This window comes from Amphiura filiformis, chromosome 9 (assembly GCF_039555335.1).
Source record: "Amphiura filiformis chromosome 9, Afil_fr2py, whole genome shotgun sequence".
Lineage (NCBI taxonomy): Eukaryota > Metazoa > Echinodermata > Ophiuroidea > Amphilepidida > Amphiuridae > Amphiura > Amphiura filiformis.
Window position 1 is genome coordinate 14,202,348 of NC_092636.1, and position 12,674 is coordinate 14,215,021.

The 12,674-nt window shown below is 37.5% G+C and overlaps 1 protein-coding gene across 1 annotated transcript in view; it reads right to left on the reverse strand.

Moving 5' to 3' along the window:
* LOC140160669 (cilia- and flagella-associated protein 337-like) overlaps window positions 1-12,674 on the reverse strand; it is a 99,085-nt gene that overhangs the window by 34,262 nt on the left and 52,149 nt on the right. Inside the window, exons 13-14 of the mRNA XM_072183944.1 lie at window positions 1,565-1,670; window positions 161-312 (exon numbers count right to left, since the gene is read on the reverse strand). Of these exons, the coding sequence (XP_072040045.1) occupies window positions 161-312; window positions 1,565-1,670 (258 nt within the window). The remainder of the gene's footprint in view (window positions 1-160; window positions 313-1,564; window positions 1,671-12,674) is intronic.

The following is a 12,674-nucleotide window of genomic DNA, read 5'->3' on the forward strand; positions in this document are numbered from 1 at the left end:
AATCAATGGTGCGATGCTGAGTTACAGCGCATGCTTAGTGTTAGTGAAGGGCATGCAATACATTCAAAGATTGTTTTTACCTATCACTATGTTAATTTACCATGTTACGTCACTACTTCTACAGCAAATTCCTATAAAACTCTATAGCTGTATAACTTACCCAGGTCTGTGAGTTAGTAGTGCCATATGATCGGTTGCTATGGCAAACCCTTTTGACGCTCTGTTATAATGACACGCCTGTAGATCGCCTCTGATACGATGGGTTTTGGGTCGGATTGTTAACATGCAAACCTGGTCTTTGATATCCCAGACCTTATTAGTGAGAAATAAGCAACAAAAAGTAAGCTCTCAATCAATTGCAGCAAAAGTTGTTTGCAGTCCCGTCCCTTTTAAAAGGGTTTTTTTTTTGACAATTTTCCCAAAAAAGTCAGGAACTTTTGTCTGAATTTTCCTGCATGCTTCCCCCGCAGTCACACCTGGCTGAGGGTTCCAATATTTCGTATTATCATCCACATCTTCTACAAAAGTAAAATATTGTTGATTTAAAAAGTAGTATTTTATGTCTGCCAGGCATGTACATAATATCAAATAAAGTATGGTTTATCTTAAATTTGTCTTTGGTGGAAATTCTGTGGTCAGTGGATGCAGTGGCGGTGCCAGGAAATTTTTTTGGGGGGGGAGGCATTAGGGGGGAAAAGTGAATTTCAGGGGGGGGCAATATCAACAAATTTTGTGAAAATTTACAAAAAGTGGAAATTTTCATAATTTTGGGTTTTTTCGGGGGCAAGAGTTCTGACATTTTCCCCCACCCTATGCCCCCCGTGGCGCCGCCACTGAGTGGATGTTTTACATACAAACAAGTATTTCACATTATACTTTGGTACTTGAAAAGAAAAAAAGCTTTTCCCGACCGACAGACCAAACATCTGATCTATGGAGAAGCAAACAATTTATTTTTGTTTGGCCTTATCTAATGAATGACAGCAACGGATGAATGTTATCTAGCCAACCTGAATTACAAAACAGCCACTCAGCCATCACAAAATGTTTAGGTGGTGGTCTCCCTCTTCCCCCTTCTGTATTTTTGGGCAATCTTTAGGTCCTAACAGCTCCTCCAACCTCTCCCCCTGTATTTTGACCACCCTGGATCCGTGGCTGCATAAATAACAAACCCGGGGGGGTACTCAGTACAAATGACCATACGGGGACGTGCCGCAAATATGGGTAGCATTTTCGGCGTCTTGGTATATCAATGACCCCTTTTTCAAAGCCTATTTTGGTATATGAATGGGTCCTTTTTCAAAATTTTCTCAATTTTTTCGAAAATAGCCCAATTTTTCCTTAATCTAGCCAAAATTTTCAAAATTTTCCCAAAATTTTCCCAAAATTTGTACAAACTAAGACAATTTGGGTTAAATTCGGCCAAAATTTTTGACTTTTGGTATATCAATGGGTCCAAATTTCTTGAAAAATTGGTATATTTATGGGTCCACTTTCAAATTCTCAGCGGCACGTCCTACCAAAACCAAACTTGAGTACCCCGGATAACAAAGACATATCTTACTTTGATTGTTTTATCCTGTGACAGACTGTAGACTCTGTGCTCCTCCTCTGCTATAAATAATCCAAATATAGGTGCATTGTGTCCACGTAGCATGCCAGTCGGCTTACTAAAAGAAATCAAACAGTGAAGAAATCATATTATAAAAATAACATGAGAATTACATTTTCATGTATATATTAAAATCAGTATTATGAATACATATCTATATACCTCCAGTCACCGACACTAGCTTTGAAGTTCAGCATGTGCTGTGTTGGCTTTAGTGTGGTTTCTTGCATGTACATATGCGACATGTTAATTGTACATGTAAAAGTATGTACACGCACCAAGTAACGCCAAGCCATTAACGCAGCACACATTGAACTTCAAAGCTAGTGCCACTGACTAGAGGTAGATGTGTAGACTTAGAGAATAAATGATAGGATTTTGTCTTTTGCCTATCCAATATCGTGTCATAATGGATGGGCTGGCCAATATTTTGAGTAGTGGATGCCGGCGCGTGTACATACTTTTACATGTACAATTAACATGTCGCATATGTTGGTATTTTACACTATTTTCGCCCATTTTCAGGATGGAAAGGCTTAATCTTTGCAATATGCGCGCATAGCGCGGAAAAATTATGTATTTTCGAGCTGAATTTCGGTAGAAAAGGGATCCTTGCCCCTTTTCTTTTCCTTTGCCCTCCTGATTCTTTTTTCTTTCATTTTTTTTTTTTTACGTCAGGGGGGCACTCTGCCCCCCTGCCCCCCTGCTGGCTACGCTACTGTTCAGGCAAACCCCTATTTTGAAATTCACACTTCCTATGTGGAATATTACACCCCTAACTGGAATAGCCCATTTGCAATAGCTTGAGGTCAGCCTCGTATGCAAGATTAATTTTTTTGTGAGGTGGGACTTCAAAAAAGTGCACCAATTTTGAATCAAATGTACATCATGGTACATATTTTTGAAAAAAAAGCTACCTATAAACCCACTCAAAATTTGCCTTTTTGGGGGGGACTTTTTGAATGCTTTAATCATCAAAAAGTTTGCATTTTAAGTTTTCTACCACTTTTGGACCTGCTTCTAGGGATTAAGCCTAAAAATGCACTTTCTTACAATGCGTCTGATTAGTACACTGTAAGTACACGATATACCGGTAATAATCCGAGAAACCAATCAAAATAGAGCTTCTGATCTCTATGCACTTTTAAGCTTTTAAAATCCCCTTACAGCCCTTAGCTACTGGATATTCCAGGATCTATGCTCTGATTGGCTCATTTCAGGAGCTGTGTTGCAACCTATCATTTCACTCTCTCTGCTTTTCGGACCATTCAGTGATCCCAGCGCAAGTGACAAAAAAATTGTTTATAGATAGCTTAAAGAAGTGAAGGATAAGTCATTCAAATTGTCATTTGGTATTTTTGAAATGGAAAGATTTGGCAAAAAACAAAGAAAACAGCAGTATTGACGAAGTTGAAGCCCCATTCATATACATGTACCTAATTTATATAGGCCTACTGTCAGTATATAAATTACAAATTCATGTAAATGCCTTATTTTGTCTTAAATACATGACTTTCAGCTGAACCACCAGCAGGCTATGTTAGCCCATCTATGACAATGACAACGACAACGGTACCAAAATCTGAATTCTATGATTTTTATGATCGCCGGATGAGCAAATCACTGAATGGGCCTTTAGCAATATAGTAACGCATTGCCACCAAACAAATAATAGTTTTACCACCCATGAAGTCACTATTATTCACTCTGGGTGTGCACTTTGGAATTTATATAACTTGGCAACAACATCAAATAAATCTAGCCTTTAGTCGTAATTGTACTTCGTCATGGTGACCATGGTTTGCTTTTGCAAAACACCTCTTGGGAGGTACAAAGCATGATGATATTTTTGCTGCATTAAAAGTTTTTGTTTTGAAGAGAATCCAAAATATTTTGTGACATAAATTTTCACAAATTTGTACATTTCCTTTCAAGCCTTAGGATAAAAAAATCTTTGCAACCATGAAAATTTTGCAAATCAAATGCACTCACGAAATGTGCAACTTTCAGGCACGCGAACATATCATGCTTTACAGTAATAATTGGTATCTGAATCATTTTTCACCGCAAAAAAAACTGGCCATTTTACATAGGCCTTGAATAGATAACATGAGCAATGATATATATACAGCAAAAGAATTGATGTCCCATCTGTATTTCCTAAAGAAAGACGAATATGTCAAAATTAAAACCAGCAGCCAATACCTGTACTCCTTTACTGAAGACCAGGCCCGTACGCAGGGGGGGGGGGTGTGGTTGGGTGCGACCGCACCTCCCCAAATTTGCAAGAGTATACAAAAATTTCAAAAATTTCAAAAATCATGTTTTTTACACTTTTTTAGTCAAAAAAGGTTCAAATTTGGGGAAGAAAGTCCACTTTTTACAAAATCGCCCCTCCTTGGAAAAAAAGTCCACTTTTTCAAAATCAGCACCCCCAAAAAAAATCCTGCGCACAGGCCTGCTGCAGACCACATTTGTTGAAATCAGTTGAGATTTAAAGAAACGGTGATCAAAAACACAAGGAAGGAACAAAATCAAAAATTGCATTCTAAAGGTCTAATCAATGGAAAGGGGGAAGCATGGTGCTAGTTCTCTAGTGCGAGAATGATCTGTGTACTAAACAATCGGCATTCAATGGAGCATTCTTAGTCAGTGGGAGTGGTCTAGTTCGTAGACACATTTCTGATTGGACAATCGCATGATTTCGGGTGCCGTCTATCAGGCCGTAGAAGACCCCACGTCATCATGCGTCTTGATAATGCGTAAAATGCGTGTAGAGCTAGAGGTGCGCGTATGTATCGCGCTGGATGCGTAGACTAGTGCGGAATACGCAAACGCGTTAGCAATACGCGCAACAGAATACGTGAAGTTGTGAGGGGAGTTTTTATGACGGTAACTTATAGTTTTTGCTTAAAAAATTTGTTTACAGTTATTAAAATAATATTTAACTGACTAAGAATGAGTAGTGCCGGCATCCACTACTCAAAATATTGGACCTGCCTGTCGTCTATCACATGGTAGAGGATAGGCAAAATAAAAATTCCTGTCGTTTATTCTCTAAATCTGCAGCTTTTGTATTTGCATCTTCCTTGTAATTTTGGATCACCATGTCCTTATTTCTTGACCGATTTCAACTAATGTCTTAAATCTGAGCTAAAAGATACAGCTATTGGCCGAAAGTTCTAATTATGACATATCTATCTTTGTTTAGGATATACAGGGGTGAAAATAACTGGTGCCCTAATTCTTTTGCTGTCTATAGCAGATCACTCCTGAAAGTGCAATCTAACCCGGGGGGTACTCAAGTTTGGTTTGGGTAGGGGTGTGCCACTGAGAATTTGTGCGCACACCACTAATATACCTATTTTTCAAGAAATTTGAAGCCATCAATATACCAAAATTTAAAACTTTCCGCCAAATTTAACACAAATGGTCTTAATTTTCAGTACAACTTTTCCTAAAAGTTTTTTTTTAATTCATAAAATTTGGCTAGTACAGTGAGGCAAAATTGGGCTATTTTCCGAAAAAAATTGAGAAAATTAAAAAAAAAGATCCATTCATATACCAAAATTGGCCTTGAAAATGGGTCATTGATATACCAACATGGCGAAAATGCTACCCATGTTTGTGACACATCCCCACTGACACCTCTCCCCCTCCCCCGGAATCTAACCTCATATAGACATGATAGAACAAAACTTACCAACAACTTATTAACAATTTCATCACATTTTCCCTAAATATCGTGATAGCCACATATTCGCATGATAGTATTATTCCATCGCCCTTAATTAGTATGTATACCTCTCCCGACACAGGTACACCTCTAATTGAATTGATTGTACAATGCTTACAGCTAGACAACAATTGGCATTACAATGTACTATTGAAACGAATGTGTTGCGTGTTACGACCAATTAGTGTTATTCTGGGACAATCCAATTATTGATGGGGAGATTATCTTTGTGCTGTTCTTTTGGAATACCAGAATATTCTATTTTCATTTGGCTCTTCCAGTTGATATCCATATACCCAATATGAAAATCATGACCTTAATCTCCTACATAGGGGGCATGGATTTCAAATAGAGTCACCCACTCAGGTAACTCCATTTGATATTCAACCTCCCTGTGTGAAAGATTAAGCAGGAGATTAAGAGATCAAATCTTCTACAGGGGTGTATGGAATTCAACTGGAATAGCATAATACCCTTTCCCCGTAGCGACTCAAAATTACCCCCTTGCAAAAGCTATTTTTGGATTAGTCTGAATTGACACAATAACATTGATTTCCATTTTTCTTGCCATATCTACCTTATATACTGCGCCAATAAAGTATCCTTACACTCGGAAAAATAATCACAGTTTCAAAACTGAACAATATTGGGGTAAATTTGTTTTTGTAATAAACTGCTCAAATAAAGAAAGTCCGCAGTCATGTAACCCGTTCTACATCGAAATCTGATCTTGTTATGACAATTTGATTGATAAAGGCGTGTGCAGAATTTTGTTAGCTCCAATTTGATACCAAATTTGATACCCAAAACTCTACATTCACAGAGATTGATACCTGTATATGAAATTTGGTGCATTTTCAAAAGTTGCAAATTAAAAAGCGAACGCAGGGATCTGTATGTGAATGGTAGAGTACGACCATTAACATAGCCCAAACAACCGCTAGGTCATATCGATCGCATCGTGCCCTAGTATTCATCAGTAAAGCACTGTAACAATCCATGCGTTTTAAATTAACAATTGAATAAAGTGGGCAAACAAGCTTGACCACATTGCCACGCTAAGCAATTTCGACCGCGTGTATCGTTTTGATTTGCAACTTTTGAAAATGCACCAAATGCCATAAACTGGTATCACTCCTTGTTACTGTTGAGTGTTTGGTAGTAAATTTGGTATCAAATTAGAGCTAACAAGATCCCGCACACGACCGTATCAATCAAATTACCATAACAAGATCAGGTTTTGAAGTAGGACGAGTTACATGACTGCGGACTTTCTTTATTTGAGCAGTTTAGATGACACCACATTGAATCCAATGTGACCTCCAGAAGTAAAGTTACAAGCAATTGAATAGATGAAGGTCCAGTTTCCAAAGTGACAAACAGGCCTATACAAGGCGCAAAAAGATTCCAACAAGCGCAACATTGAGACAACACAGTTTCTTCAATGAAGCGTTATTTAAAGCAGAGTTTTTATTTCAGTTTTTACTTCTCTGTACTTTTCATAACTTTCATCTTATTTGTCAGTTCTTTTGTTTCAGTTTTCTTTTGTTCCTATTGTTTTAAATTAAAGCCAAACGCATAACTTAGCCATTCACCACTCTCAAACCAGATGTCTAGTCTGTGGAGTTTTGAATAGGCCTGTTTGTCACTTTTAAAACGGGACCTTTGTCTAATCAAATGCTTGTAACTTTACTTCTTGAGGTCACATTGGATTCAATGTGATGTCATAATGTGCAGGATTAGATAGTGCATCTATTAAAAAAACAAATTTACCCCAATATTGTTCAGTTTGGAAATTGTAATTCTTTTCCCAAGTGTAAGGATACTTTATTGGCGCAGTATACCTTATATAAGAACATACAAAAGTGAAATGCATATTGAATACTTCATCACAAGAATGTTATCTCTATTGATTATTGGAAAAAATGAAAAGTGCCCGACAGAGTCTTTGAATAGGAGGTGTTCAACAAACATATCGGATACTCAATGGCTTTTTGTCAATGCTTTATCCTTGTCTGCTTAGAGACCGCCACATTTCGTTTACGCACACCTGTAGCATCATACCCAGAGACACAGTTCTGGTTACCCATGTAGGATGAAGGGTGAAAGTACTTGCATGAGATTGTAAAGTGTTTTTGTGACGTTAAGGTTTCTGATTCATTTGCAACCCATTGGCCTATTACTTGTTTGACTCCCAAAATGTAACAGCATGGGTGGATTTTGATTAAGTTAAGTTTGGATTGGGTGGGGAAAGGGCACTCAACTTTAGAAGTCAGTGATGGTATGTGCCTACCAACATCAGGAATTAAGGGCATATAGGTATAATATTTTGTTTTAAAAAAGGCTAATGGCACAGATTTCTTTTTAACATGGGGGATGGGGTTGGAAAAATTTCTTGAAGTATAGTGAATCAAGCACCTTTTAGCAACAGAATAAGTTAATGGTACCAATGTGCGCAAAGTGCGCGAAAATTTTGCCATATTAAAGCTAAATTGATGAAATATGGTGCAAAAGTGGAACAAATTTGCACTTTTGGGGCTAAAATGGCCAAATATGAGGTTAATTTGGTCAGAAACCCACATACAGGCATCAACATGGGGGGGGGCATTGTATGGACCATCCCCCCTGGCAAAATATTGGGGGGGGGGATTTATCCCCCATCCCCCATCCCGGATCTACGCCTATGAAAAAGGGGGGTCATTAGTATCAAACAAAATGAAAAAAGGGGGTCATTGGGTAAAAAATTTTGTAAGCCTTTACATTTTTAAAGTTTTATATTTAAGAAATAACGGGTAATTCCGTATCCCTTACATCCAAATAATGTGTCAGTTTTAGGGCTCTGGTAGGAATGTTTGGACAGTATTTTTTGCGGGACATGAGAGCACATCAGACATATCAAATTGCATTCTGAATACAAAGAATGTCCTTCTGATATTTGAAATTCGCGATAATAATACACATTTTATGGCAAATGATTTACAAATTTATATTTTTGATATTTAACAGACCTTGAAGTAAACTTTATAAATTTAATGATATGAGGTGAATATGTAGCATAAATCAGTGTATCATTAGCTTTGCAAAGATTCAATTTGCAAATGCATCACCACCGGTTAAGTATTTTATCACAAAAAGTTTTCCAACTCAGTAATTTATTATAGATGGGCGGTGGTACAGAATTAAAGGTGATAAGTGGCCCCATGAGATGAGATAGGCTTCAATTCATTTTGATTATTTATAATATTTTACTTGTTCCATATTTATTGATATTCTTTATACAATTGTTATTTTATAATCCTGATTAGAAACCATATCACTTGTCAACAGCAGAGAAGATATCATACACTTCCCATAATGCATTTCTCCCATTTCAATTTATTGTACTGATTTGCTATCTAGTGCAGCATGGGTCAATAGTGAAAAAAGGTCTCAATGAACTGAGTACATCCAGATTTTGTAAAATATGTTAAAGCCATATTATAACATTTGCTGAGGAAGACACCCTCACTGAATTTTTAAAATTCCTTTTTTTACACGATTAAATTGTACTTTATTAAACCAATATACCCTGCAAAAATCATGACTCTAGGTGCTGTAGTTTTGTCAAAATCCGAGATTTTGAATAAAACTCTGAACCGGCGTTTTATTATTACGATGGAATTATTAGTTGAACGCATACACGATGTTAAATGGGACGGTGATATACACAACAAAGGGTCGTACCACAACATGACCGAAGGAGTGAGTGCGTATTGGCGACATGTCGCTGGTAGTAAACTCAATTTTCTTTGCTTTGGCGTAGTTGTTCGGCTCAAAAATAAAAGGGGCTATATCTGACAGTAAAAGCTAACATTTTATGGCGAAGAAATGCTAATCTATTTTGTTTGAAAATGTTATAATATGGCTTTAATTTCTTGACTATCAATCCATGTTGAGGCCATCTATTCTCAAACAAAGAGAACCTGTACAAAGTAATAGAAGTGTCATTTGGTGTAGTAAGGTGATGCACCATGTTGCAAAGGATTCTGGGAAGGTTAAGATATCTCAGTGTCAATAGCGTAGTATTGAAGTAATTGATATTTGTAACTGGATTACAAAAAACATTGATTTCATAATAATAATGGTCTTAAAATTTGACTGTGCACTTTAGTTTGACCACTGACCCTATATGCTAGAATCAATTCAATTGCCTGTGAGTTTGTGTAAGGGGGGATTAGGGGAGGGGTATTGGGCTGACCAGGCCCGTACGCAGGGGGGTGTTTGGGTTAAATTCAGGTGTCTTTCGGAGCTGTGTGGTTCCAATACAGGGGTCTTTATGGGGGTGCATACTTGTATGGTCATTTGTGTTAAGTGCCCCTGCCCTCCGTAACCATGCATGGTTGTCTTAAACTTTTTCAAACATCCTCTTTGCAAGAATTTTTCATCCTATACTTCTGGTTCTTTCCTACATCAGTTTTCATGTAATGTTATTCATATTTTTTACAGTTTTACCGGGACCACTAAGCCAGGGAAAAATTCCAAATCACCCCACTTGCCAAGTTGCCACCTAAAATTGTTGACACCAAATTTGCTTTGCTAGGGTGCTCAAGAATCTAAAAAAGTGGAGGAGGGGTGATTAAAAATAAAACTTTGTCTCGGTAATTTGAGTCAGGGTGGAACTTGCCCAGCCCTCAGAATACTTGTAAAAAAACAAGTGGTGATGTCATGGGGGAATTTTTACCTCCAAACTTTGGCTTTACTCTCCTCTAGTTGCCCCCCTTGCAGTCAGAACAAACAAATTCAAAATATCTGTGGCCAATGCCCAACTTCAGACAAATTTTCATTTTTTTTTGCCCTGCACACAGTGTCAACGCCAGGTAAATAATATTTTATAGAAATACTCTAGCAAATCATGTTACTTTATAATCTACACCGTCAAGCGCCGGCTTACAATAGGCTTAATTTATACTCCCGTCACTGTGGCGAAGAGCGATGTATAATTGACCAATGAGGTATGCAAGACATGGCCTTCTTATTCCACACAGGGAATATGTATTTCAAATTGAGTTACCTGTATGGGTGACTCCATTTGAAATCTACACCCCCTGTGTAAGAGATTAAGGTCATGTCTTCCATAGGGGGTGTATGAATTTCAACTGGAATAACCCATTTTGGAGCAGACGACACTGAATGGGTGGCTCAATTTGAAATTCACACTCTGTGTTGGAGATTAAGGTCACGTCTTCCATAGGGGGTGTATGAATTTCAATTGGAATTGGAATTTTGGTGTTATTGATTAGTATTGATGATATAAAGGCTACAAAGGGAGCATCAGACATGGAAAAACAATTCTTTATCAATTAATGTTAACATTTAAAAGTTTTGTCCTTGACTTTTAGTCATGAGTTGAAAAGCTGGGGCAACCACTGCATGAGGTACACAGTGTAGTCCAAAAACAACTTTACCCAATTTCAAAGGTTAGTTTCTCACAATTGAAAAATCTGCTTCAAGTTTTTGTTGCATATCCTGAAAGAACATCTTTCTTTAAGTATTTGGTGAAAAATTGACTGAGAAAGAATGTTAATTACAAATGTGGCGCCAGTTTTAAGGTAAATGGAATTGTCATAGTGGTGCAATTTCGAACTTGCGTGAATAAACAACTCACAAACGCATCATACTCATCTTGCAAGAATCAAGAGAATCAACTTGACTTACTGCGTTTGGAATAGGGAGAGATAAATCAATAAAATGGATCTACTTGGGAGGGTTAGTCTTCTGCTTAGAAAGCCTGACCACTAGCTAGCCAAGCTTTGAGAAACCGGCCCTAAAAATGCAAAATAATTGCCATATGTGGGGAGTAGTGTAGTTTGGGATTGATGCATTTGAATATCTCTTTAATATGTGACACGATCTGGTTTATGGGGGCCAATGGAGGCATTTTTGAAAATTGAGTTACTGTAATTATTACATTATATACAATAGGCCTTCATTTGCTGAAAACATCTGGTATGGTATGGTCTGGTATGCTTGGTTCTAAAGTTTTTTATGTCTATTTTCTTATGTATTTTATTGTTTTTTACTCTATATTTTTACCTTTATCTCCCGTTTCGAATTTGCCACCTTTGGCCCCCATGGACCAGATCGTGTCACAATTATGAAAATGTCATTTAGGCACATAACATAAAAGTCTTTTGTTATATTTTGTTTAACAATCTTGATGAACTTATTGACATATCCATAAAGTATAGCATTCATCGCTCATTTAATCAATATCATGAAATCTTGCAATTAACTCCTTTTATCACACTTGTTTAATTTGTATCACAGTGACATCCTGCTTATCAATAAATCAAGCAATATTGAAAAGGAATGCTTCTATACATTATTCTAAAAATAAAAAACAAGACAAAACCATGGACTGTAGAAAATAAAACGCTGTCATGATTATTATCTGCTCCAATTTCGAAGACACCTACTTGAGTCCATCACTTTCAGAGAGGTTTTAGAGTGATTTGAGGAGACAGTGTTCAATTATTAGCAAATCAATGTTTTATTGATTACATTATGTTTATTTACTCGGTTGCATTTACACCCACAAACCTCCTCTGACAGTGAATGGAATTTGTCCAGTGTGACATCACAGGTGTCACCATTCGCTGTTGTAGTGCACATTAGAATAGAGGGTATCCCTGTTCTATAAGCTGCATATCCTATCAACGACTGCTATAGAGGCCTTGCATGTGACGTATCATCCCGGAAATATGGCGGACTACTCAATAATGCATTCAACAAAAGCATGATTGCAATCTACCGTGACAGTTCGTCTCACACACATTACCCTGCACTACGATCAAATAGGTTGATGACAAAATTTGATTGAATGGACTGCACTCCGCCATAATTACGGTGAAGGACACCAGTTCAAATCCTTTGTTTGGAGCCAATCGATAAAATGATGCAGGGCCTCTATACCTTGTTTAGGACTTTCAAAAGGAAGTACCTGCATGTGCAACCATGACTATTTCAAACTAACCCCCCAAAGTCATGCAGGTAACTCAGAGGTCGTGCATTGAAGTGGTTTGAATGAGAAATACTACGGGAACCAGCGCATTTTGTTAGAAGTCACACATGAGTGAAGAGGATAACCTCTATATGACTGTTGTTAGGTCAACTGATGGATCACACTTTCTTTGCCATGAACCACTGATCGAAATGATCACAACACAAAGCCTATGGCATATGAGCCACAGCGATATTTCACCTATTGACCACGTACCAAATTATTATTTCTCTACTGGACTCGAACCCAAGACTGCATTGTACCTTTTGTCAAGGATGTACCAAGCA